We start from the raw sequence: 27,023 nt of genomic DNA, 5'->3' as shown, positions 1-27,023 counted from the left end.
ATCTTAGTTGAAATTTAAAAGCTTCTTGCTCCGTTATGGCTCGCAACTCAGGAGGGAGTGAGTTCCATAAGCACGATCAGCACATTTACACACCTCCCTGTAACAATAACAACCCACCACAATCATTGTTGATTGCATTTAAGTTGTTTGTTGGCAGATTTTTCAATTTGAATGAACAACTATGCAAAACACTGTATATGAATGTTGCATTAACTAGTGGTGAAGAAGTTTAATTACACCCAAAACACATTTTCCTTGTATTTGGAAGGGAGATACTTAGATCCATTCAGTATTTGTGGTGAACACACTATAACATGTCAGGGTTTCAGTATAAATGAATAAAATATGTGTTACAATTGGACTAAATGGGCGAACAAAATGGGCAATGGGTAAAAGTGTGGAGTAAATTAATATATCCTATTTAGAATAACTTTGCAAAAAGGTGTCAGGATGCCTTTTTAAATTTCAGCCAAGTAATCTTTAAATTTAACTGATTTGTCAAAGGTAGGAGAAAAATAGGAACATGTCAGTTTTTTGGTCATGGGTGACTCAAGGGTTAAGTTGGGCACTCTTAAAGGGGAACATTATCACAATTTCAGAATGGTTAAAACCATTAAAAATCCGTTCCCAGTGGCTTATTTTATTTTTCAAAGTTTTTTTCAAAATTTTACCCATCACGCAATATCCCTAAAAAAAGCTTCAAAGTGCCTGATTTTAACCATCGTTATATACACTCGTCCATTTTCCTGTGACGTCACATAGTGAAGCCAACACAAACAAACATGGCGGAAAGAACAGCAAGCTATAGCGACATTAGCTCGAATTCAGACTCGGATTTCAGCAGCTTAAGCGATTCAACAGATTACGAATGTATTGAAACGGATGGTTGTAGTGTGGAGGCAGGTAGCGAAAACGAAATTGAAGAAGAAACTGAAGCTATTGAGCCATATCGGTTTGAACCGTATGCAAGCGAAACCGACGAAAACGACACGACAGCCAGCGACACGGGAGAAAGCGAGGACGAATTCGGCGATCGCCTTCTAACCAACGATTGGTATGTGTTTGTTTGGCATTAAAGGAAACTAACAACTATGAACTAGGTTTACAGCATATGAAATACATTTGGCAACAACATGCACTTTGAGAGTGCAGACAGCCCAATTTTCATCAATTAATATATTCTGTAGACATACCCTCATCTGCGCTTTTTTCCTGAAAGCTGATCTGTCCAGTTTTGGAGTTGATGTCAGCAGGCCAGGGAAGCTAGGGTCGATATTCTTCTCTTGATCATCTTCGGTGGCATAAGGGACGGTGTGAGCCAAGACATCCAGGGGGTTTAGCTCGCTCGTCTGCGGGAACAAACTGCCGCCATTGCTTGCCGTGCTACCGAGGTCCTTTGTCCCTGAATTGCTCACACACTCCGGCAGATTTCTTTGACTTTATCGTTGGAAATGCATCTGCTTTGAGTGTCGCAGGATATCCACACATTCTTGCCATCTCTGTCGTAGCATAGCTTTCGTCGGTAAAGTGTGCGGAACAAACGTCCAATTTCTTGCCACTTTGGCATCTTTGGACCACTTGTGCAACTTGAATCCGTCCCTGTTCGTGTTGTTACACCCTCCGACAACACACCGACGAGGCATGATGTCTCCAAGGTACGGAAAACAGTCGAAAAAAACGGAAAATAACAGATTTGACTCGGTGTTTGAGAAAATGGCGGATTGCTTCCCGATGTGACGTCACGTTGTGACGTCATCGCTCCGAGAGCGAATATTAGAAAGGCGTTTAATTCGCCAAAATTCACCCATTTAGAGTTCGGAAATCGGTTAAAAAAAAATATGGTCTTTTTTCTGCAACATCAAGGTCTATATTGACGCTTACATAGGTCTGGTGATAATGTTCCCCTTTAATAAAATTCTACCCAAACATTTAATAAAGTCTGCAGTTCTAAAAGTGTCCACTGGATGTCGCAGTAGCAATTCTTTGTATCGCCTGACTTCAGAGGGGGCGGAGCTACCGTATTTTTCGGAGTATAAGTCGCTCCGGAGTATAAGTCGCACCGGCCGAAAATGCATAATAAAGAAGGAAAAAAACATATATAAGTCGCACTGGAGTGTAAGTCACATTTTTTGGGGAAATGTATTTGATAAAAGCCAACAGCAAGAATAGACATTTGAAAGGCAATTTAAAATAAATAAAGAATAGTGAACAACAGGCTGAATAAGTGTACGTTATATGAGGCATAAATAACCAACTGGTATGTTAACGTAACATATTATGGTAAGAGTCATTCAAATAACTATAACATATAGAACATGCTATACGTTTACCAAACAATCTGTCACTCCTAATCGCTAAATCCCATGAAATCTTATACGTCTAGTCCAGGGGTCGGCAACCCGCGGCTCTAGAGCCGCATGCGACTCTTTAGCGCCGCCCTAGTGGCTCTCTGGAACTTTTTAAAAAATGTATGAAAAATAGAAAAAGATGAGGAAATTTTTTTATTTTTTTATTTTAATATGGTTTCTGTAGGAGGACAACCATGACACAAACCTCCCTAATTGTTATAAAGCACATTGTTTATATTTAACATGCTTTTGAAAGTCTGTACAATCGCTCCGAGAGCGAATATTAGAAAGGCGTTTAATTCGCCAAAATTCACCCATTTAGAGTTCGGAAATCGGTTACAAAAATACATGGTCTTTTTTCTGCAACATCAAGGTATATATTGACGCTTACATAGGTCTGGTGATAATGTTCCCCTTTAAGTTGTGGTACCACTGTACTGTGGAACCTCAATCTACGAACATAATTGGTACTTGAACATGGTTCGCCAACGGAAAAGTTTGTATAGCGAAGCAGAATTCCACATAAGAGTCCATTTAAACATGAATAATTGATTCTAACCTCAACACAAGTCCCTATTTTGGTAAAAAACTGCACACTTTGAAGACACTATCATATACAGTATAGGGATGTCCCGATCCGATATTTAGATCGGATCGGCTGCCGATATTTGCCAAAAATTGCGTATCGGCAAGGCATGGGAAAATGCCGATCGAGATCCAGTTTTTAAAAAAAACTCCGGTCCGTGTTTTCCAACGCACCGATTTAAATAATACATTCCACTTTTCTGCTGCTCCCTAATTTCTGTTCCGCATTTCCCAGCACACCTTCAACACATCTACAGGTCTGTGAATTCTCACGCAGTTGCTTTTAGCTGCTGGCATTACACGACAGGCTCTTCTCACTCTTTCCTGTGTCTCCCTCTCACAGACAGCAAGCGCACCTTCTTACACACGTCACATACTGTCACGTCATACGTCACATACGTATACGTCCTCCCCGAGCAGAGAGGTAGCAGCATGGCTAACGTTAGCTGTGATGCTAGCGCAGCCGTGCGAGCAACGCTCCCTCTAAGGTGCTCGCCTGTGCAATTGCGCACTGTTTAAGCGTCCTCTGCGCATAGCAAATCCATGCCACGCACAAAATCAAATAAAAAAATAAGCGCATAACAATTTTCGACACACGGACACGACAGAGAAAACAGTTTTCGTCATCATTGTTCAAATATTGTAACGTCTGTCGAGACGCTTATCTCCATTCGGTGCCACACGTCCACACCATCAAAATTCCGAGGCAAAAATTTCCACATCAACACCGTATGAAAAAATTAGTGATTTTTTTTAGTTGTGATTTCCTTCTCTGCATGAAAGTTTAAAAGTAGCATATATTAATGCAGTATGAAGAAGAATGTTTTAATGTAGACATGCAAGCCTTGAAAGAACATTTTGAAAATCAAGACTACATTTCCTGCAAATGGGTGCATTTCTACCCTATATTTTAAGTTTAGATTTATTCTCATATCAAACTCTTTTGGCTGTCTTTTTGACACTTACATCCGGCGCCCCCCTCCACACCCTGGATTATAAATAATGTAAATAATTCAATGTGATTATCTTGTGTGATGACTGTATTATGATGATAGTATATATCTGATAGTATATATCTGTATCATGAATCAATTTAAGTGGACCCCGACTTAAACAAGTTGAAAAACTTATTGGGGTGTTACCATTTAGTGGTCAATTGTACGGAATATGTACTTCACTGTGCAGCCTACTAATAAAAGTCTCAATCAATCAATCAAAACACATAGAATTATCATACTGCTGTGATTATATGCATCAAGTGTTCATTCAAGGCTAAGGCAAAATATCGAGATATATATCGTGTATCGCAATATGGTCTTAAAATATCGCAATATTAAAAAAAAGGCCATATCGCCCAGCCCTAGTTCAATGATGCCATTTCTGTTTGTCATGTGTAATTTTGTCTATTTTGTGTTTATCCTTGAATAAACAGGTCAGTTTCTTGTTTCCAACCATTGTGTGTTATTCAAACTATCGGTCGGTATTGGATCGGAAATGCAAAAACAATATCGGTATCGGATCGGAAGTGCAAAAACCTGGATCGGGACATCCCTAATACAGTATATCATATACAATCATGTGTGCTTACGGACTGTATCAGTTGCAGACTGTATTGATATATATTGATATATAATGTAGGAACCACAATATTAATAACAGAAAGAAACAACGCTTTTGTGTGAATGAGTGTGAATGGGGGAGGGAGGTTTTTTTGGGTTGGTGCACTAATTGTAAGTGTATCTTGTGTTTTTTATGTTGATTTAATAAAAATTAAAAAAAATGATACCGGGAGAGAAAAAGCGCTATATAAATATAATTCACTTCACTTCACACGTCGTCGCCAAATGTCCACAAACATGAATTATTTCTTAGGCATGAGATACAAATAGAAGCATGTGTTTCTTTGTCCAAGCGGAGTTAATGGTCTTGTTGTCGTCTTCTGCTGGGGGTCTCCGCGTCTCCTGTCGCCCCTAATTTTAGCCTGTTTTTCCCCGACCACCGTCACTTCCTGTTTGTCCAATGGGAACTGAGAGGTGGACGCACACAATGCAAAGGGTTCCTGTCCTTCGGGGAGCGAGAGGGTGCTTTTAGAGGAGACGAGGAGCATTGGAAGGGAGGCGATACCATGCAGGAGGAGACGGAACAGGCAGGCGAAGACGTCGCTCTCTGCTGATGCGTGGAAGGGAGCTGATGAGAAGGAAGAAGTGAAGACGAGGGGGAACGGCGGCGGCAGATGTGACCGCAAATATTTCGGCTCAAAAATTGAGGAGCAGATCTCACACTGATGATGGGCTGCTGTCTGTTTGTTTACTACCGGGTAAGTCTGGGATGGAAAAATACCCGACAGACACTCTAAAGCAGAACTGGGCAAATGAATGCCCGGGGGCCACATGCGGCCCGTTAAGCTTTTCAATCTGGCCCGCCGGACATTCCCAAATATTTTTTTAGATGTTTAAGATGTAAAGTGTAGCTGCCATTATGATGTGCAGTCATGTTTTCTAATGACCGTAAGCATTGGCGTTGTTAGGCCTATTTTAGGGGGGCTCAAGCCCCCCTAAAATATTCCTAAGCCCCCCTAAATAATTTGGTGTTATATTTATTTATTTTTTAATTTTATTGACATATTATAAAGTGGCCCAAATAAGTGTTTAAATAATCATACAACCTGTCATTATTCACTTCATAGCGTAAGGTAGAGAGCCCCTTTAGTGTGTCGGTATTCAATCCATTCCACTTGTTCATATAGAAAATGCCCACATAACTCAAACTCTAGTCCGCATTTTCTCTGCGACCTTGCTTGCGGTCCTTGGACTTGTTCATATAAAAAATGCCCACATCATTCGTAGAATCTATATCAAGTAATATACATAAAATAATGAAAAAACCCCATCATTAAATATATTTCTTTTATTGTATTGTTACATTAATAGCTGGTGTATTATAGGATGGCTTGTTATTTCATAGGATTTTCAGAGGGAGGAAAAACCAAGACATTTAATATAAAATGTCAAATTAATAAATACATAAAAAGAAAAAGAAAAAAAATGGTTAAAGCCATCGTCCCGGGGAGCATTTCATTTCGTCCCGTGCAATAATAATAATAACAATGAATAAATTCTAAGTCTTTGTTAGCCGTTTGTGAAGTTTTGTGCTCGTGCGCTACGTTCGCTCGCATCTTGTGCATCTCCTGGGGGCTAAGCCCCCCCTGTCCTTAAAAGCTAGTGACGCCCCTGACTGTAAGTCTTCAACTATACTAAGTACATCAATGCTTGGAATCTGCACTTTTGCATGAAACACTAGTCACTATGGTAATCTAATTAGTTACTATGGTCATCTAATTAGTTACGATGGTCATCTAGTTAGTTACTATGGTCATCTACGTCACAGCAGCTCAGACGAGGCACCAAGCAGTGTGGGTGGGAAGCGTTTCCACAGACGCGGAAGGAGACTTTCACAACAAAGCTCTAAAGCTTAGTGATGTATCAGATTGTAGGTGGGTTTATTTTGTTCCCTTCGCGTTCATATTTCATTGTTTGTTGCATTTTTGTTGCGTTTCACTTGATTGTAAAAATGTGTCGATCGAAAGGGGGTGTGACGTTCATATTTTGTCAATATTCAGTGTTTTATCCTTCATAGAAACATGTAAAATTCCATTACGTTTTTTAAGGCGGTCTGTCATAACGTTTTTAGCATTCAATCAGACATTATCGGGGGACGGCGTGGCGAAGTTGGTAGAGTGGCCGTGCCAGCAATCGGAGGGTTGCTGGTTACTGGGGTTCAATCCCCACCTTCTACCATCCTAGTCACGTCCGTTGTGTCCTTGGGCAAGACACTTCACCCCTTGCTCCTGATGGCTGCTGGTTAGCGCCTTGCATGGCAGCTCCCGGCATCAGTGTGTGAATGTGTGTGTGAATGGGTGAATGTGGAAATACTGTCAAAGCGCTTTGAGTACCTTGAAGGTAGAAAAGCGCTATACAAGTATAACCCATTTATTGTGAGGTTTTGTATTGGTGTTCCTAAAAATAGATATACCGGCCCCGAGACACATTTTTTTCCTCTAAATGTGGCCCCTGAGTCAAAATAATTGCTCTAAAGTCAGAGAAAGAAAATTCAGTCTAAGCCTGGGCCCCTGGAGAGCGGGTCCAGACTGAGGTCAAGGGGGAAAAAAAACAACTCATAGCCATAGCACACATAAACATATGCGTAAGAGGGAATGTCAAACTTTTGATTCATCAGGACTATAAATGTATTATATTAATCGTGTGCAAAGAGAGGTCAAGAAGTTGTCTTTAGGTTCAGTTGCTTTTGCCAGGAATCAACATCGTTGCATACCTGCCAACTACTCCGGTTTTCCCGTAATTAGTACGGTTTTCATCAACCTATTCCGGGTTACGGTTGCAGTGATAAAAAATACGGTTTTTCATTAATTAAAAAAAATATTTAAAAAAAAGTTTTATTCACGAAATCGCGTAACAACAATGACAATCGACACTGCTTCCCGTAACTTCCTATCGAGCCATTCCGAATGCCATGTGCCAGGAATCAACATCGTTGTCGTAAAGGTGCGCAAAGTTCACACGATCAGTATATTCAATAAGGGTGTAAAAAAAAAAAAATTCAGATTAATCGCGATTCTTATTTGTAACGATTCTTAATCGATTAAAAAAAAATCTAAAATCGATTATTTTTCTTTTTATAATCTGTCCTGTCCAGCCACTCAGGCAAATCATATTTTTGATGTAGAGAAGAGGTGTCAAATTCATTTTAATCAGCTGTGGATAACTTTTGATTCATCACGACTAAAAATGTATTATATTAATCATGTGCAAAGAGAGGGCAAGAAGTTGTCTTTAGGTTCAGTTGCTTTTGCCAGGAATCAACATCGTTGTCGTAAAGGTGCGCAAAGTTCACACGATCAGTATATTCAATAAGGGTGGAAAAAAAAAAATATTTTCAGATTAATCGCGATTCTTATTTGTAACGATTCTTAATCGATTAAAAAAAATCTAAAATCGATTATTTTTCTTTTTATAATCTGTCCTGTCCAGCCACTCAGGCAAATCATATTTTTGATGTAGAGAAGAGGTGTCAAATTCATTTTAATCAGCTGTGGATAACTTTTGATTCATCATGACTAAAAATTATTTGTATTAATCATGTGCAAAGAGACTCATGAAAAAAAATGAATTGAATGCACTTAATATGTTTATTAAACACCTTTAACACCGTGTTCATGTCAACAGCATGATCTGTTACTCCTTATGTGATATTATGAGGGGAAACTGCTTCGGGCAAGAAGTTGTCTTTAGGTTCAGTTGCATTTTGCCAGGAATCAACATCGTAAATAAATAATTTAATTTTCAGATTAATCGCGATTCTTATTTGTAACGATTCTTAATTGATAAAAAACATCCAAATAAAACGTAAAGAAATTCCAATCTGTCCTGTCCAGCCACTCAGGAAAATCATATTTTTGATGTAGAGAAGAGGTGTCAAACTCATTTTAGCTCAGGGGCCACATGGAGGAAAATGTATCCCCGAGTGGGCCGGACAAGTAAAATCATGAAAAGAAAGAAAACTTCAGATTGTTCTTTGTTTGAAAATAGACAAAGCACATTCTGAAAATGTACAAATCATAATGTTTTGGGTTTTTCTTTACACTTACATGTTGCAGGTAATAGTATTCCATTTTCATTTGTCGTTATTTATACATTCTGAATAAATGACGTGATTGTAATTTATTACCGCATAATTTATTACCGCATATGTGGGTAACCCCCCCCCTAGAGAGGGGGGGGGGGGGTTACCCACATATGCGGTCCTCTCCAAGGTTTCTCATAGTCATTCACATCGACGTCCCACTGGGGTGAGTTTTTCCTTGCCCTTATGTGGGCTCTGTACCGAGGATGTCGTTGTGGCTTGTGCAGCCCTTTGAGACACTTGTGATTTAGGGCTATATAAATAAACATTGATTGATTGATTGATTGTGTTCATCAGTCACGTGGGTGGAGTTGAGTCTCTCATTGGTGTTCATTTTTAATCTATCAAAATGAATAATATCAAAATCAAATTACAGGGTGTTATCAATCTCATTTAATACTCATTTAAATCGACCCTGAAAAAAATCTAAATAAATCGCGAAAATCTGACTTTTAACAACGACTGGACAACAAAATATGAATGTATTGGAATTGCTGACTTTGTGATGTTGTTTTTTGGCTGTTTAACTCAAAACTGGTTAAATACATGTAGCGCTAAAGTTGACCAGCAGAGGACGATAACGCTATACCTTAGATTTACTTGTGTTGAACCACATACATGTGTGCAATGTTTGCTGTGTGTATTAACACTAAACCTTCTATTTTATTTATGTAAAATACACAATGGACGTTATACAGTCTAACAAACCTAAATAAAGGAAGACGTGTAAAGTAATAAAACTGAGGAAGATAAATCATTCAAAAGAAGGAACGTCAATCAACAAAACTTAGCTTCTCTTTCTTCGTGCTGTTAACTGTCTGTCTAGCTGCGCACGCTGGAAACCAGTAGCGAGAGCAGAATAATGAGTTTATTGACAGTGCAGTGTGAAAGCTGACAAAGTGAACACAGTCTCAAAGGAATATAACCTGGGGAGGCACTTTCTAGAGAAACATCCACATTTTGATGTCCGGCCCCTGAGGCCTTGGGCTCTTGAAACTGCGGGCCCTTTTCATTATGTTGTTGAGTGTCGACTATCTTAAAATGTGATTTTGTGGCAATTCCAACTTTGATCACTGCGTCAGTAGCGCTATCCGTCATTTATAGCAGAATGCATTGCAAAATGCTTAACCTTCCTCTTCCTCTCACGCGAGACCCACCCAGGAATGGAGCCATATGAATCCTTTCCCTACCATACAGGCTCAAAAGTAGCAAAACACGCGAGGCACATTGGCTGCCAAATTCATTATCGGCTCATTTAAATCATGTGATTTATTCTGTACACATGTAGCATAATCTACAACCAAACCTGCTAATTTGGACTCATTTCATTAATCGCACATGAAGTTAGAAGGGGATACACATTATTTCAGAATATGTATGTGCGTCCAGAAAAGGTGTCCCCAATACAACACCGATTGTACAGACTTTCAAAAGCATTTATTTGCGTCGAACTTAGCAATACACATTTTGTTCCATTACGATCACTAATAAGCAGTGTAAGTCCACGGTGCCCAACGATAGTATCATAACACGTCACATACCGTATTTTTCGGACTATAAGTCGCAGTTTTTTTCATAGTTTGGCCGGGGGTGCGACTTATGTGTGAAATGATTAACACATTAGCGTAAAATATCAAATAATATTATTTATCTCATTCCCGTAAGAGACTAGACGTATAAGATTTCATGGGATTTAGCGATTAGGAGTGACAGATTGTTTGGTAAACGTATAGCATGTTCTATATGTTATAGTTATTTGAATGACTCTTACCATAATATGTTACGTTAACATACCAGTTGGTTATTTATGACTCATATAACGTACACTTATTCAGCCTGTTGTTCACTATTCTTTATTTATTAGGGCCCGCATGGCCCATTGTATAAGGACTCCCAAAGGGAGTCCTTATACAATGAGACAGAAGGACCTATTGAATTTGTAAGGTTTTATTATTATATACCGGCCGCCTCTTTGAGCACTAATTTGACCCACTTAACATGCTTCAAAACTCACCATATTTGACCCATACATCAGGACCTGCGAAAATTGCCTTTTAATAAAAAAACCGAACCACAAAACTCAAAATTGCGCTCTAGCGCGCCCTAGGAAAAAAAAAAAAACTAGACTGCCTGTATCTCCCACTAGGAAGGTCGGAGAGACATGAAACAAAAACCTCTATGTAGGTCTGACTTAGACCTAGATTTCATAATAGTACATTCTCGGACAAAAAAGTACTAAAAACAGTCACTTTTGCCTGTTTGAGCTGCAATTTGACCCCCTTAACATGCTTCAAAACTCACCAAACTGAACGCACACATCAGGACTGGCAAAAATTGCGATCTAATAAAAAAACCTAACCCCAAATCTCAAAATTGCGCTCTAGCGCAATTTTTGAATAAAACGCAGAAATAACTGCTCCTCGTAAGAAAAAAATGACAAAACTGCCTGTAACTCCCACTGGGAATGTTGGAGAGAAACAAATACCTCTATGTAGGTCTCACTTAGACCTACATTTCATTCATTGACATCCTTCAGCAAAAATCTACAGGAAGTTTGCTATTCCCCCTTCAAAACAAAATTTTTGTAAAAACCGGTCACCTCTCTTCAAACATTATCTCCTCTGAGCATGTTTGTTGTTTCGGCTTCAAACTAATACAGGAGAGAGATTGAACCCTTGTGCTTAAAAGTACAGATGAGCGTTTTGATACCTGCTCCGGTTTTGATTTTATGACCCTTCAAAGAACCGCTGCGCTGATGCTGCTGCGCTGCTGTTTTTTTTTAATGGCTGCTTAAAAGCAGGATGCACCAGCGTGCCCACACAATGCAGACAAGGTTGGTACACTAGACAAAAGTATTGGGACACTTATGACTATCACTGGACACAAGTATTGGGACACTTGGGACTACAACTTGACAAAAGTCTTGGGACACTTACGACTAAAAGTAGACAACAGTATTGGGAAACTTAGGACTACCACTGGACAAAAGTATTGGGACACTTACACTGGACAAAAGTATTGGGACACTTGTGGCTAAAACTTGCCAAAAGTATTGGGACACTTGTGGTTAAAACTTGACAAAAGTATTAGGACACTGAGGACAACCACTGGAAAAAAGTATTGGGACACCTACACTGGACAAAACTATTGGGACTCTTAGGACTACAACTGGACCAAAGTAGTGGGACACTTAGGACTACAACTGGACAAAAGTTTTGGGACACTTAGGACTAAAACTGGACAAAAGTATTGGGACACTTCACATTAAAACTTGACAAAAGTATTGGGATACTTATGACTAAAACTTGACATAAGTATTGGGAAACTTCGGACTACCACGGGACAAAAGTATTGGGACACTTAGGACTAAAACTGGACAAAAGTATTGGGACACTTGGGACGTAAATTGGACAAAAGTATTGGGACACTTGGGACTAACACTTGACAAAAGTATTGGGACACTTAGGATGAAAACTGGACAAAAGTATTGGGACACTTAGGACTGCAACTGGAAAAAAGTATTGGGACACTTCGGACTACCACTAGACAAAAGTATTGGGACACTTCACATTAAAACTTGACAAAAGTATTGGGATACTTATGACTAAAACTTGACATAAGTATTGGGAAACTTCGGACTACCACGGGACAAAAGTATTGGGACACTTAGGACTAAAACTGGACAAAAGTATTGGGACACTTGGGACGTAAATTGGACAAAAGTATTGGGACACTTGGGACTAACACTTGACAAAAGTATTGGGACACTTAGGATGAAAACTGGACAAAAGTATTGGGACACTTAGGACTACCACTGTACACACGTATTGGGACACCTACACTGGACAAAAGTATTGGGACACTTAGGACTACAACTTGCCAAAAGTATTGGGACACTTAGGACTAAAACTGGACAAAAGTATTGGGACACTTAGGACTAGCACCTGCCAAATACGCGGGCCCGACCAACGCTGCTTGCAGCTTTAATTTTAAATTGCCTTTCAAATGTCTAATCTTGCTGTTGGCTTTTATCAAATACATTTCCCCCAAAAATGCGACTTATACTCCAGTGCGACTTATATATGTTTTTTCCCTTCTTTATTATGCATTTTCGGCCGGTGCGACTTATACTCCGGAGCGACTTATAGTCCGAAAAATACGGTAGCTCCGCCCCCTCTGAAGTCAGGCGATACAAAGAATTGCTACTGCGACATCCAGTGGACACTTTTAGAACTGCAGACTTTATTAAATGTTTGGGTAGAATTTTATTAAAGGGGAACATTATCACCAGACCTATGTAAGCGTCAATATATACCTTGATGTTGCAGAAAAAAGACCATATATTTTTTTAACCGATTTCCGAACTCTAAATGGGTGAATTTTGGCGAATTAAACGCCTTTCTAATATTCGCTCTCGGGAAGCAATCCGCCATTTTCTCAAACACCGAGTCAAATCAGCTCTGTTATTTTCCGTTTTTTCGACTGTTTTCCGTACCTTGGAGACATCATGCCTCGTCGGTGTGTTGTCGGAGGGTGTAACAACACGAACAGGGACGGATTCAAGTTGCACCAGTGGCCCAAAGATGCGAAAGTGGCAAGAAATTGGGCGTTTGTTCCGCACACTTTACCGACGAAAGCTATGCTACGACAGAGATGGCAAGAATCTGTGGATATCCTGCGACACTCAAAGCAGATGCATTTCCAACGATAAAGTCAAAGAAATCTGCCGCCAGACCCCCATTGAATCTGCCGGAGTGTGTGAGCAATTCAGGGACAAAGGACCTTGGTAGCACGGCAAGAAATGGCAGCAGTTTGTTCCCGCAGACGAGCGAGCTAAACCCCCTGGATGTCTTGACTCACACCGTCCCTTATGCCACCGAAGATGATCAAGAGAAGAATATCGACCCTAGCTTCCCTGGCCAGCTGACATGAGGGTATGTCTACAGAATATATTAATTGATGAAAACTGGGCTGTCTGCACTCTCAAAGTGCATGTTGTTGCCAAATGTATTTCATATGCTGTAAACCTAGTTCATAGTTGTTAGTTTCCTTTAATGCCAAACAAACACATACCAATCGTTGGTTAGAAGGCGATCGCCGAATTCGTCCACGCTTTCTCCCGTGTCGCTGGCTGTCGTGTCGTTTTCGTCGGTTTCGCTTGCATACGGTTCAAACCGATATGGCTCAATAGCTTCAGTTTCTTCTTCAATTTCGTTTTCGCTACCTGCCTCCACACTACAACCATCCGTTTCAATACATGCGTAATCTGTTGAATGGCTTAAGCCGCTGAAATCCGAGTCTGAATCCGAGCTAATGTCGCTATAGCTTGCTGTTTTTTCCGCCATGTTTGTTTGTACTGGCATCACTATGTGACGTCACAGGAAAATGGACGGGTGTATATAACGATGGTTAAAATCAGGCACTTTGAAGCTTTTTTTAGGGATATTGCGTGATGGGTAACATTTTGAAAAAAAACTTCGAAAAATATAATAAGCCACTGGGAACTGATTTTTAATGGTTTTAACCATTCTGAAATTGTGATAATGTTCTCCTTTAAACAAAACCCGTTTTCTTTTAGGTATTTTACGGAAGAATGTAGTTCATCATAGAACTGCCATTAAAAATTATATTTTGAATCGATAATCGCTTTGAATCAAAAATGGAATCGAATCCCATCCCTATTATTCAATACGAGTGTGTACGGGAACCTGGTCATGGACCTTGGACCAGAGTCCTGGTCTTGAATGTCTTTTAAAGGGGAACATTATCACAATTTCAGAAGGGTTAAAACCATTAAAAATCAGTTCCCAGTGGCTTATTTTATTTTTCGAAGTTTTTTTCAAAATTTTACCCATCACACAATATCCCTAAAAAAAGCTTCAAAGTGCCTGATTTTAACCATCGTTATATACACCCGTCCATTTTCCTGTGACGTCACACAGTGATGCCAACACAAACAAACATGGCGCATAGAACAGCAAGCTATAGCGACATTAGCTCGGATTCAGACTCGGATTTCAGCGGCTTAAGCGATTCAACAGATTACGCATGTATTGAAACGGATGGTTGTAGTGTGGAGGCAGGTAGCGAAAACCAAATTGAAGAAGAAACTGAAGCTACTGAGCCACATCGGTTTGAACCGTATGCAAGCGAAACCGACGAAAACGACACGACAGCCAGCGACACGGGAGAAAGCGAGGACGAATTCGGCGATCGCCTTCTAACCAACGATTGGTATGTGTTTGTTTGGCATTAAAGGAAACTAACAACTATGAACTAGGTTTACAGCATATGAAATACATTTGGCAACAATATGCACTTTGAGAGTGCAGACAGCCCAGTTTTCATCAATTAATATATTCTGTAGACATACCCTCATCCGCGCTCTTTTCCTGAAAGCTGATCTGTCCAGTTTTGGAGTTGATGTCAGCAGGCCAGGGAAGCTAGGGTCGATATTCTTCTCTTGATCATCTTCGGTGGCATAAGGGACGGTGTGAGCCAAGACATCCAGGGGGTTTAGCTCGCTCGTCTGCGGGAACAAACTGCCGCCATTGCTTGCCGTGCTAGCGAGGGCCTTTGTCCCTGAATTGCTCACACACTCCGGCAGATTCAATGGGGGTCTGGCGGCAGATTTCTTTGACTTTATCGTTGGAAATGCATCTGCTTTGAGTGTCGCAGGATATCCACACATTCTTGCCATCTCTGTCGTAGCATAGCTTTCGTCGGTAAAGTGTGCGGAACAAACGTCCAATTTCTTGCCACTTTCGCATCTTTGGGCCACTGGTGCAACTTGAATCCGTCCCTGTTGGTGTTGTTACACCCTCCGACAACACACCGACGAGGCATGATGTCTCCAAGGTACGGAAAACAGTCGAAAAAACGGAAAATAACAGAGCTGATTTGACTCTGTGTTTGAGAAAATGGCGGATTGCTTCCCGATGTCGCTCCGAGAGTGAATATTAGAAAGGCGTTTAATTCGCCAAAATTCACCCATTTAGAGTTCGGAAATCGGTTAAAAAAATATATGGTCTTTTTTCTGCAACATCAAGGTATATATTGACGCTTACATAGGTCTGGTGATAATGTTCCCCTTTAATGGCAGGGAGTTGGGGGGTAAAGGTAAAGTCTGCCAGGTTAAATAACGTCCGACTGACAACAAAGACGCCACACAATACCGCGTAAACGTCACGCTTCCCGCCATTGTCTCGCCCCCGCGGTATCCCCCCTCGCTCCTCTCCTCGTGTCCTCTCCTCGCCTCCCGCGTCTCGCTGTCACACTTCGGTGCGACCTCAACGACCCCGCAGGACTGTGTGTTTCTTCCTGTTTAGTTGCCATGGCGCCCGGCAGGAACCGCCGCACGGCAGATAAAAGGGTGTTGCCTTGTTGATGTCAGGGGTTAGTGACTCGACCTACCTTCTCCAGTAAATACATGCAAGTGCGTGAGATGAACAAAATACAAATAAAAGCACGATGTAGGCTTGTCAGCCTTTTTTTCTGTGCCAGCAGAAGGACGATACTCCTAGTTGTTTACGTTTAGGCTGACAGTATGTTCACGATCATGACGTAATAAACACACTAATGTGAGGTGTGATGCGCTTTGTGTGTTGCAGAAGAAAAGGAAGCAGGCGAGCAGAGATGCAGACTCGCTCAGTCTCTGCAGTCTGGAGATCAACGTAAGTTCACTTCATCGACTTTGAAACCCCAAAGTCAACATGATCCCTTAGAGCAGTGGTGCCCAACCACTTTTTTTGTTTTTCATTTGATTAAATCAACATAAAAAACACAAGCTACACTTACGATTAGTGCACCAACTCAAAAAACCTCCCTCCCCCATTTACACTCATTCACACAAAAGGGTTGTTTCTTTCTGTTATTAATATTGTGGTTCCTACATTATATATCAATATATATCAATACAGTCTGCAGGGATACAGTCCGTAAGCACACATGATTGTATTTTTTTATGACAAAAAAATAAAAAAAATAAAAAATACCATACCCCCCCACCAGTCCGTGAGACACAACAAAGGTTGGGGACCACTGCCTTAGAGCACAGGTGTCAAACCCAAGGCCCGGGGGCCAGATGTGGCCCGCCACTTCCTTTTACTTGGCCCTCGAAATCCTGAAAATAATATGTATCAAAGTACTGTAACACGTCTTACTAAATGTATTCTTTCTTTCTATTTTGGCAGAAAAAAAATACATGTACTCCATGAAATAGCAAATTATGTTAACTTAAATATTGTTTAATTATGCAAAAATATATCAAACATTCAAACCATTTTTTAAATACAAATAAATACTAATAATAATGAAAAAAGCCCTGCCTTCGGCTGCCGCCCAGCTCACACTGCACCCGACCTCTATGGCCCCTGCTATGGGTGGTGAGCCCATTGGAGGGGGAACCCACGTTGCCTCTTCGGGCTGTGCCCGGCCGGGCCCCATGGGGACAGGCCCGGCCACCAGGCGCTCGCCATCGTGCCCCACCTCCGGGCCTGGCTCCAGAGGGGGGCCCCGGTGACCCGCGTCCGGGCGAGGGAAATCTGGGTTCCTTGTTCGTGTTCTTCATAGAGGTCTTCGAGCTGCTCTTTGTCTGATCCCTCACCTAGGACCAGTTTGCCTTGGGAGACCCTACCAGGGGGCATAAAAGCCCCCGGACAACATAGCTCCTAGGATCATTGGGACACGCAAACTCCTCTACCACGTAAAGGTGGCAGCTCAGAGAGCAGCTTAGGCTGCTGCCCCCGCGACCCGACCTCGGATAAGCGGAAGAAGATGGATGGATGAAAAAAGCAAATTATCCATCAAATTGTGCAATGTAAAAGTAGCAATGGATTCAATGGTAAAATTGTGAAATTTACTGTGTTTTTTTACAGCATTTTTCTCTAAATGGAAAAAAACTGTACTTTTTTTACTGTAATAAACTACGGTGTCATTTTGGCATTTACAGTAATACGCCGAAAAATCTACAGTTGTTGATTTGCGGTTAAAAAAATAATAAATAAAAAAAATGGCAGCGCAGGTGCCAAAATTTGACTGTAAAAATGCAGTTTTTTTTTAAAATTTACATTAAAAAGCAAATGTAAATTTTACAGTAAAATTCTGGCAACTGCGCTGCCTTTTTTTTTTTTTTTTTTTTTTTTAACCATAAAAACAGCAGTACTGTTTTTCCATTCACAGTAATATACCCACAATTTTAAGGTGAATTTATTGCAATTTACCATATTTTTTTTTTACATCTTAGTTTAAAAAAAAAACTACTAATAATATGCATAAAACATTGTGTAGTAATAGTGTTCACTGTTAAAAGTGGAGGGCCAAACATAACTGCGATGTGGCCCTCAGTGAAAACGACTTTGACACCTCTGCCTTAGAACTTTTTCAAAAATGGAAAAAAAAAATGGGGGGGGGGGGGGGGGGAATATATTTTTTGTTGTAATATGGTTTGTGTAGGAGGACAAACATGACACAAACCTTCCTAATTGTTAGAAATCCATCCATCCATCCATCCATTTTCTACCGCTTATTCCCTTTTGGGGTCGCGGGGGGCGCTGGAGCCTATCTCAGCTACAATCGGGCGGAAGGCGGGGTACACCCTGGACAAGTCGCCACCTCATCACAGAGCCAACACAGATAGACAGACAACATTCACACACTAGGGCCAATTTAGTGTTGCCAATCAACTTATCCCCAGGTGCATGTCTTTGGAGGTGGGAGGAAGCCGGAGAACCCGGAGGGAACCCACGCAGTCATGGGGAGAACATGCAAACTCCACACAGAAAGATCCCGAGCCCGGGATTGAACCCAAAACTACTCAGGACCTTCGTATTGTGAGGCAGATGCACTAACCCCTCTTCCACCGTGCTGCCCTGTTAGAAATCCCACTGTTTATATTAAACATGCTTCACTGATGAGAGTATTTGGCGAGCGCCGTTTTGTCCTACTAATTTCGGCGGTTCTTGAACTCACCGTAGTTTGTTGTTTACATGTACAACTTTCTCTGAGGCTGCCATAGTTAACTTTACCGCTGCTGGGTATTTGTTTTTCTATACTTTTATTGTAATATTTTCAGAATGTGTTTGCAAAGTAAGACAAAGAAAACTATCTGAAGTTGTGAGCTCCAAAACCACGTTAAACCCAGATTCCGATCTAACAAAGGTCTTAACTCATTCTCCTTCTATGCCACATCAATATGGAATGCACTCCCAACAGGTGTAAAAGAAAGTGCATCTCTATCCTCCTTCAAAACCGCACTAAAAGAACACCTCCCAACCCTCTCTGCATCCCACCCCCCGGATTGTAAATAATGTAAATAATTCAATGTATATACGCTGATGATTAACTTGTGTGATGACTGTATTATGCTGATAGTATATATTTGTACCACGAATTGATTAACGTGGACCCCGACTTATACAAGTTGAAAAACTTATTGGGGTGTTACCATTTAGTGGTCAATTGCACGGAATATGTACTGTACTGTGCAATCTATTAATAAAAGTTTCAATCAATGCCATGATTTTAATAGTCCGGCCGGCGTGAGCACAAATTCTCCTCCATGCGGCCCCTGAGCTAAAATGAATTGGACACTCCCGATGTAGAATATTAAATTATATGTAACAGGAGCACAAATTCTCCTCCATGCGGCCCCTGAGCTAAAATGAATTGGACACTCCCGATGTAGAATATTAAATTATACGTAACAGCTGCAACAACCAAAAAAGGGCAGCATAAAATAGAGTAGATCTAGCAGAAAATAGACATTATAAACAAATATTATCCTGCCATCATGAAAAGAAAAAAAATTTAAAAAGAAAAAAAAAAAATTAAATTGTTATATGTATCCAGTGATTATACTATAAAGTTATTTTCCATTTAACTTCACCAGTTTTAAAATATTTTTATTCAAAATCGCTGAAATTTCACATTTGCCATTCAAATACTGAGAAGAGACGGTGCGGTGAACAGCAGCCAGTTGAGGCACGTCACTCAGTGCCTCACCATGGATTGCGGACTCGGCTAACTGCTGGCCTGCTGTGCAGTGAGACTGTATTGCTATATGAACTATATTATACATTTCCATAGTTTAGTTAGCTGAGGTATATAATGTACAGTGTATTTTGTCAACAACTGTATGTGTGTAACGTATTTCTTGTGCTGAGTGATCATAAAACGGCTGCAAAAGACGCACTGGTTGAGGCTCGCAGTAATCCCGCCTCCTGCACCCCCGCCGTAGAATGCACCCCCTGACGGGAGTGTTATATCAACTAAAGCCCACACTTAAACTTTCCACGTGCAAGATTGAATCTATTTAAAAAAGTTATTTCATAAGAAGCCAAAAAGTGCAAAAACAATAATATTCGTGTTGGAGGAGTTGTGAATGACTGCAGGGCCACAACATTAGGTACACCTGCAGACTGCAGGTGTACATAATTCACAACTCCTCCAACACGAACATTATTGTTTTTGCACTTTTTGGCTTCTTATTAAATAACTTTTGTAACCTATTTTTATGGGCTTTCCTCTTTGTGATGTTAAGTTGCTGTTATGTGCTGTTATACAGTATATGCCTTGAGCTCTTATTTTGAAGGTGCTAAGAGCGGAAGTGATGACACGTTGGAGTGGAGCGGAGGTTTTTGAAAGAAGGTAAATAAAGTGGTCCTCGTGTAAACTGGATCCTCCGTGTTTGTTATTTTGTAGTTTCATACAGTATAGGCGACATTTATAAACCCTCGGTTACACTTTTTTAAATAGATTCAATCTTGCACGTGGAAAATTTAAGTGAGGGCTTTAGTTGATATAACACTCCCGTCAGGGGGTGCATTAATCCAGCACAACAGCGGCGCATGGACTTCATTTATAAGTAAAGGTAAGACCATAATAACGTTTTTTTTATTAAATGTGCTTTTTTGTGTGCTACAGTTTGTATGTGTAAAGTTAAGTTAAAGTAGCAATGATTGTCACACACACACACTAGGTGTAATGAAATGTATCCTCTGCATTCCCTTGTTCACCCCCTGGGAGGTGAGGGGAGCAGTGGGCAGCAGCGGCGCCGCGCCCGGGAATAATTTTTGGTGATTTAACCCCCAATTCCAAGCCTTGATGCTGAGTGCCAAGCAGGGAAGAATACTGGTATGAGCTTTTAAACATAACCCGTTAACTGCTGCCAATCAAATGCTGAATAAGATACTCTTTAGGGTTCATATGTTTGTAAATCTGACTGTGATGAAGTCAGTGCCTCACCAGCCATCAACCTCACCGCACGTCACTGGGGTTGTGACTTGTCGGGGTGTTTTGTCCCTCGTGTTGGGTCCCCGATCTTGCTTGTGTCTGTATTTTTAGAGCTGGTTGCTGCCAGTTCCTTCCCGGGCGTTTCCCGCTCGGCTAAGTCCAGCACAGGATGTTTGTCCCCCCTTGACTCCTGCCAGGACTAATCTGACCGGTTGGAGTTTACAATTGTTAACTAATCGATTCCAACAAGTCAAGGTGAACGGTATTTTATCACCTCAAGGATGTGTGCTTTCAGCCCTTCTTTTTGATCCTGTACACAAACACGTGCCAGAGTAAGCACGCCAACAGGACGCTAGTGACATTTGCAGATGACACGGTCATTGTCGGTCTTCTCAGTGGAAATGAGTCCAGCCATGGTCCCGTTTGTTTATACAGCTCAAAATATCTAATACGAAGGACGTGATTATTGATTTTAGAACCCACATCAATGCCATTGAAGGCAAGGCAAGGGCAACTTTATTTATATAGCACGTTTACAACCATTTTTTAAATTGGACCAGAGTGCTTTACAGGTTAAAAAGCATAGAGCAAAAAACAAAACAAAACAAACAAACAAAGAACATAAACAATGCATAAGCTAAACAAGATAGTGCAAAAGAAATACGGTGAAAGAGTTTGGATAAAAAATAAAATTGCAAGATAAAAATAATGAAATAATAAAAGTGCGACTTGGCCTAGTGGGCGGGCTCAGCTCAGGTTAAAGGCCAGCGAGAAGAGGTAGGTCTTAAAGGGGAACATTATCACAATTTCAGAAGGGTTAAAACCATTAAAAATCTGTACCCGGTGGCTTATTTTATTTTTCGAAGTTTCTTTCAAAATTTTACCCATCACGCAATATCCCTAAAAAGAGCTTCAAAGTGCCTGATTTTAACCATCGTTATATACACCCGTCCATTTTCCTGTGACGTCACATAGTGATGCCAACACAAACAAACATGGCGGAAAGAACAGCAAGCTATAGCGACATTAGCTCGGATTCAGACTCGGATTTCAGCGGCTTAAGCGACTCAACAGATTACGCATGTATTGAAACGGATGGTTGTAGTGTGGAGGCAGGTAGCGAAAACGAAATTGAAGAAGAAACTGAAGCTATTAAGCCATATCGGTTTGAACCGTATGCAAGCGAAACCGACAAAAACGACCACGACACGGGAGAAAGCGAGGACGAATTCGGCGATCGCCTTCTAACCAACGATTGGTATGTGTTTGTTTGGCATTAAAGGAAACTAACAACTATGGACTAGGTTTACAGCATATGAAATACATTTGGCAACAACATGCACTTTGAGAGTGCAGACAGCCCAATTTTCATCAATTAATATATTCTGTAGACATACCCTCATGTCAGCAGGCCAGGGAAGCTAGGGTTGATATTCTTCTCTTGATCATCTTCGGTGGCATAAGGGACGGTGTGAGCCAACACATCCAGGGGGTTTAGCTCGCTCGTCTGCGGGAACAAACTGCCGCCATTGCTTGCCGTTCTACCGAGGCCCTTTGTCCCTGAATTGCTCACACACTCCGGCAGATTCAATGGGGGTCTGGCGGCAGATTTCTTTGACTTTATCGTTGGAAATGCATCTGCTTTGAGTGTCGCAGGATATCCACACATTCTTGCCATCTCTGTCGTAGCATAGCTTTCGTCGGTAAAGTGTGCGGAACAAACGTCCAATTTCTTGCCACTTTCGCATCTTTGGGCCACTGGTGCAACTTGAATCCGTCCCTGTTCGTGTTGTTGCACCCTCCGACAACACACCGACGAGGCATGATGTCTCCAAGGTACGGAAAACAGTCGAAAAAAACGGAAAATAACAGAGCTGATTTGACTCGGTGTTTGAGAAAATGGCGGATTGCTTACCGATGTGACGTCACACCGAGAGCGAATAATAGAAAGGCGTTTAATTCGTCAAAATTCACCCATTTAGAGTTGGGAAATCGGTTAAAAAAATATGGTCTTTTTTCTGCAACATCAAGGTATATATTGACGCTTACATAGGTCTGGTGATAATGTTCCCCTTTAAAATGTGATTTGTGGCAATTCCAACTTTGACCACTGCGTCAGTGGCGCTGTCCGTCATTTATAGCAGAATGCATTGCAAAATGCTTAAACTTCCTCTTCCTCTCACGCGAGACCCACCCAGGAATGGTGCCATATGAATACCCTTCCCTACCGTACAGGCTCAAAAGTAGCAAAACACGCGAGGCACATTGGCTGCCAAATTCATTATCGGCTTTGTTTCCTGCCTTAATGACTTTCTGCTGGGTCATATGGGTTGACGAGCAATTATGGATCGGGGATAAACAACGAGCTCATCGTCACCCTTCCATTGCTGCGTGTCGGGGTTTTGCTGGGCACACGCGGTAGATGCCACCGTTGCACGTGTCAGAATGAAGTGAGAGCAGTTGAGTCGTTGGTGTGTCACATGAGTCAGTTGTCTGCTGAATGCAACATGTGTTTCTTGTGGAGGTCAGATGTCGAGCATGACTCTGCGATCAGTCAGAGCATCCGAAGGAAACCATGGAAACCACTCTAAATTTGACACAATGACTCGTGTTGTCCTTCTTTTTGCTGCTGAAAAAGGATTTTTTTTAATTGACTTACTTTTCTCCTTTCAGCTTCAAACCTCAAACTGGACTCTTGACTACAGCACAGTACTTTACTGATAAATAGAGATGTGACGTTCACGAACGAGTCAAGTCTTTTTTTTTGTTTTCAAACATTTGCTTATTGAATTTTTGACATATACAGTCCACAAATACACGTCAAATGTTTTTTCCCCCCAAACAATTAACCCACAAAAAATACATACATATATATATATATATATATATATATATATATATATATATATATATATATATATATATATATATATATATATATATATATATATATATATATATATATATATATATATATATATATATATATATATATATATATACACACAGTACAGGCCAAAAGTTTGGACACACCTTCTCCTCATTCAAAGCGTTTTCTTTATTTTCATGACTATTTACATTGTAGATTGTCACATCACAACTATGAATGAACACATGTGGAGTTATGTACTTAACAAAAAAAGGTGAAATAACTGAAAACATGTTTTGTATTGTAGGTTTTTTTTAAAAAGCCACCCTTTGCTCTGATTACTTTTTTGCACACTCATGGCATTCTCTCCATGAGCTTCAAGAGGTAGTCACCTGAAATGGTTTTCACTTCACAGGTGTGCTTGAAGTGAAAACCCCAATTTTTTTTTTAAAATGTTTAATTACTATTTTTTTATATCTGTCCTTTCTAATCCATTTTCTACCGCTTGTTATTTTCCGTGTCTCCTTGCCGCTCAGGCAAATCATATTGTCTAAAAATGCATTTTTTCCATCGATAACGTGACATCATCGCGCTTGGAATATATATATATATATATATATATATATATATATATATATATATATATATATATATATATATATATATAGATCTTTAGATAACGTGACATCATCCCGCTTGGAATATATATATATGTAATATATATATATGTATATATATATATATATATATATATATATATATATATATATACATACATACATACATACATACATACATACATACATACATACATATATATATATATATATATATATATATATATATATATATATATATATATATATATATATATATATATATATATATATATATATATATATAATACATGTAATATATAAATATATGTATGTATATGTATATATATATATATATATATATATATATATATATATATATGCAAGTCAAAAAGTTTGGGGACTCCTAATGTAAATAGTCATGAAAATGAAGAAAACGCATTGAATGAGAAGGTGTGTCCAAATATTTGGCCTGTACTGTATATACGGTATATATATATATATATATATATATATATATATATATATATATATATATATATATATATATATATATATATATATATATATATGCAAGTCAAAAAGTTTGGGGACTCCTGATGTAAATAGTCATGAAAATAAAGAAAACGCATTGAATGAGAAGGTGTGTCCAAATATTTGGCCTGTACTGTGTATATATATATATATATATATATATATATATATATATATATATATATATATATATATATATATATATATATATATATATATCTCTTTTTAAATAAGTAGATGAATAAAAATGACAAACTAGAATAAAAAAAACAAACATGCATCAGTCAAATGTTGACATGAAGCCACAGACAACTGCACTCCTGAGTGTCCCCAACACGGTGCAGCAATACACAAAAGGCTCATCAATTACCTACCTTTCAATGACTTTTCTATCGGGGTCGAATTTGACGAGTCGAGTCTTGTGAACGCTTCTTTTAAGTGAACGATGAGAATGGATTCGCAGTTGTGAGACGTTGGTTTGGAAGCCGTTTTTATGAACATGCAGACTTGGCAACTCAACTAAAAAAAACACACGTTTTGAAATACATTTTACTTTTAATTGATTTTGTTTATTTATTTTAATTTTATTTAGTTACTTTAAAAAAAAATTTGGATTCACTTATATGGTTCATTGTTCTGATGTAATCAAATGTACACACACTACAATTTTGTATTCACATTATTATTACATCCTAATTTTAATTGTATTTACATTTTTGTAAACATCTATACATTTTATTATTACTTGTTTTGTGCATTTTTTTTAAAGCTGTATTATTAAAATGCTAGGTTCGTGCAAAGCCAAAATAGTGATACCGCTGTCAAAGCATGGGGAAATTTGACCACCTTGAGAAATATTTTCAGTAAAAACAAAACAAAAATATACAATTATTGCCAATATTTCAAAATGAATTTTTTACCAACACTGTAAAAATTGGGTAAATGTTAATTGTTCTGATCCACGTCTTACCTGATAATGGCCACCAGTTGCTAAAAAACAAAATAACTGTTAAAAAAAAAAAGAACTATAATAACGAGCCAGTCTTTTGAATGGCTCCATTTAAATAACCATGAATCCTATCTCTATTAATATGTTTTCCCCAGCATTTACATGTTGTAAAACATTAAATAGGAGTTAACAGAACCACACCAAAAATACCAACTTTCCTGTAGGAGAGAAGCGATTACCTTTTGGCGAGAATCTGTACTTAGGTGCTTTGTAGTACTAAAGACTCCCAGATGTCCAGGATGCCTTTGTGTGTCATGACCCTTCATGACAGTTTTGGACTCGTTCTTAATGTTTTCCTGTTTTGGTGTTATTTCCGTTCCAGCGCTCTTATTTCTAAATTCCACTTCCTGTGTGCCTTCCTTGGCTCCCACACCTGCTTTGCAGTCAGGACACACCTGTCCCTGATTCACAGTCAGGACACACCTGTTCCTGGTTGCCAATCAGAGTGCTTCCTTGTCCTGTCCTTTGAACAGGACTGGAGTTGTTTTCTGCAACCTCTGCTTCAGTGTTTTTACAGTCTGGTGTGCAGTGGGAGATTATCTAATTTCACCTATTTGGGCTAAAAATATTTTTTGCAAACCAGTAATTATAGTCTGCAAATGATGTGTTGTTGTTGAGTGTCGGTGCTGTCTAGAGCTCGGCAGACTAACCGTGTAATACTCTTCCATATCAGTAGGTGGCAGCCGGTAGCTAATTGCTTTGTAGATGTCGGAAACATTGTGCAAGTAAAAAGGTGCCTAATGCATAAACCAAAAATAGACAAAAGGTGAATGCCCCTAAGAAAAGGCATTGAAGCTTAGGGAAGGCTATGCAGAACGAAACTAAAACTGAACTGGCGACAAAGTAAACAAAAACAGAATGCTGGACGACAGCAAAGACTTACTGTGGAGCAAAGACGCCGACCACAAAGTACATCCCAACATGACATGACAATCAACAATGTCCACACATAGAAGAATAAAAACAACCGAAATATTCTTGATTGCTAAAACAAAGTAGATGCGGGAAATATCGCTCATAGGAAGACATGAAACTGCTACAGGAAAATACCAAAAAAAAAAAGAGAAAAAGCCACCAAAATAGAAGTGCAAGACAAGAACTACAACACTACACACAGGAAAACAGCAAAAAAGTCCAAATAAGTCAGGGTG

At 39.6% G+C, this 27,023-nt stretch overlaps 1 protein-coding gene across 4 annotated transcripts in view; it reads left to right on the top strand.

Annotated features, from left to right (window-relative positions):
- Positions 1 to 27,023, top strand: part of arhgef3 (Rho guanine nucleotide exchange factor (GEF) 3) — an 81,095-nt gene that overhangs the window by 21,481 nt on the left and 32,591 nt on the right. For 3 of the 4 annotated variants that reach the window (XM_072912865.1, XM_061940885.2, XM_072912864.1), the window contains exon 3: positions 16,244 to 16,306. In XM_072912865.1, the coding sequence (XP_072768966.1) occupies positions 16,244 to 16,306 (63 nt within the window). Of the gene's footprint in view, positions 1 to 4,967; positions 5,251 to 16,243; positions 16,307 to 27,023 lie in introns of those variants that run through there. The other variant, XM_072912866.1, reaches the window with a different exon arrangement.

The sequence above is a fragment of the Nerophis lumbriciformis genome, linkage group LG03 (genome assembly GCF_033978685.3).
Source record: "Nerophis lumbriciformis linkage group LG03, RoL_Nlum_v2.1, whole genome shotgun sequence".
NCBI lineage: Eukaryota > Metazoa > Chordata > Actinopteri > Syngnathiformes > Syngnathidae > Nerophis > Nerophis lumbriciformis.
This window is presented reverse-complemented; position numbering and strand designations above follow the sequence as displayed.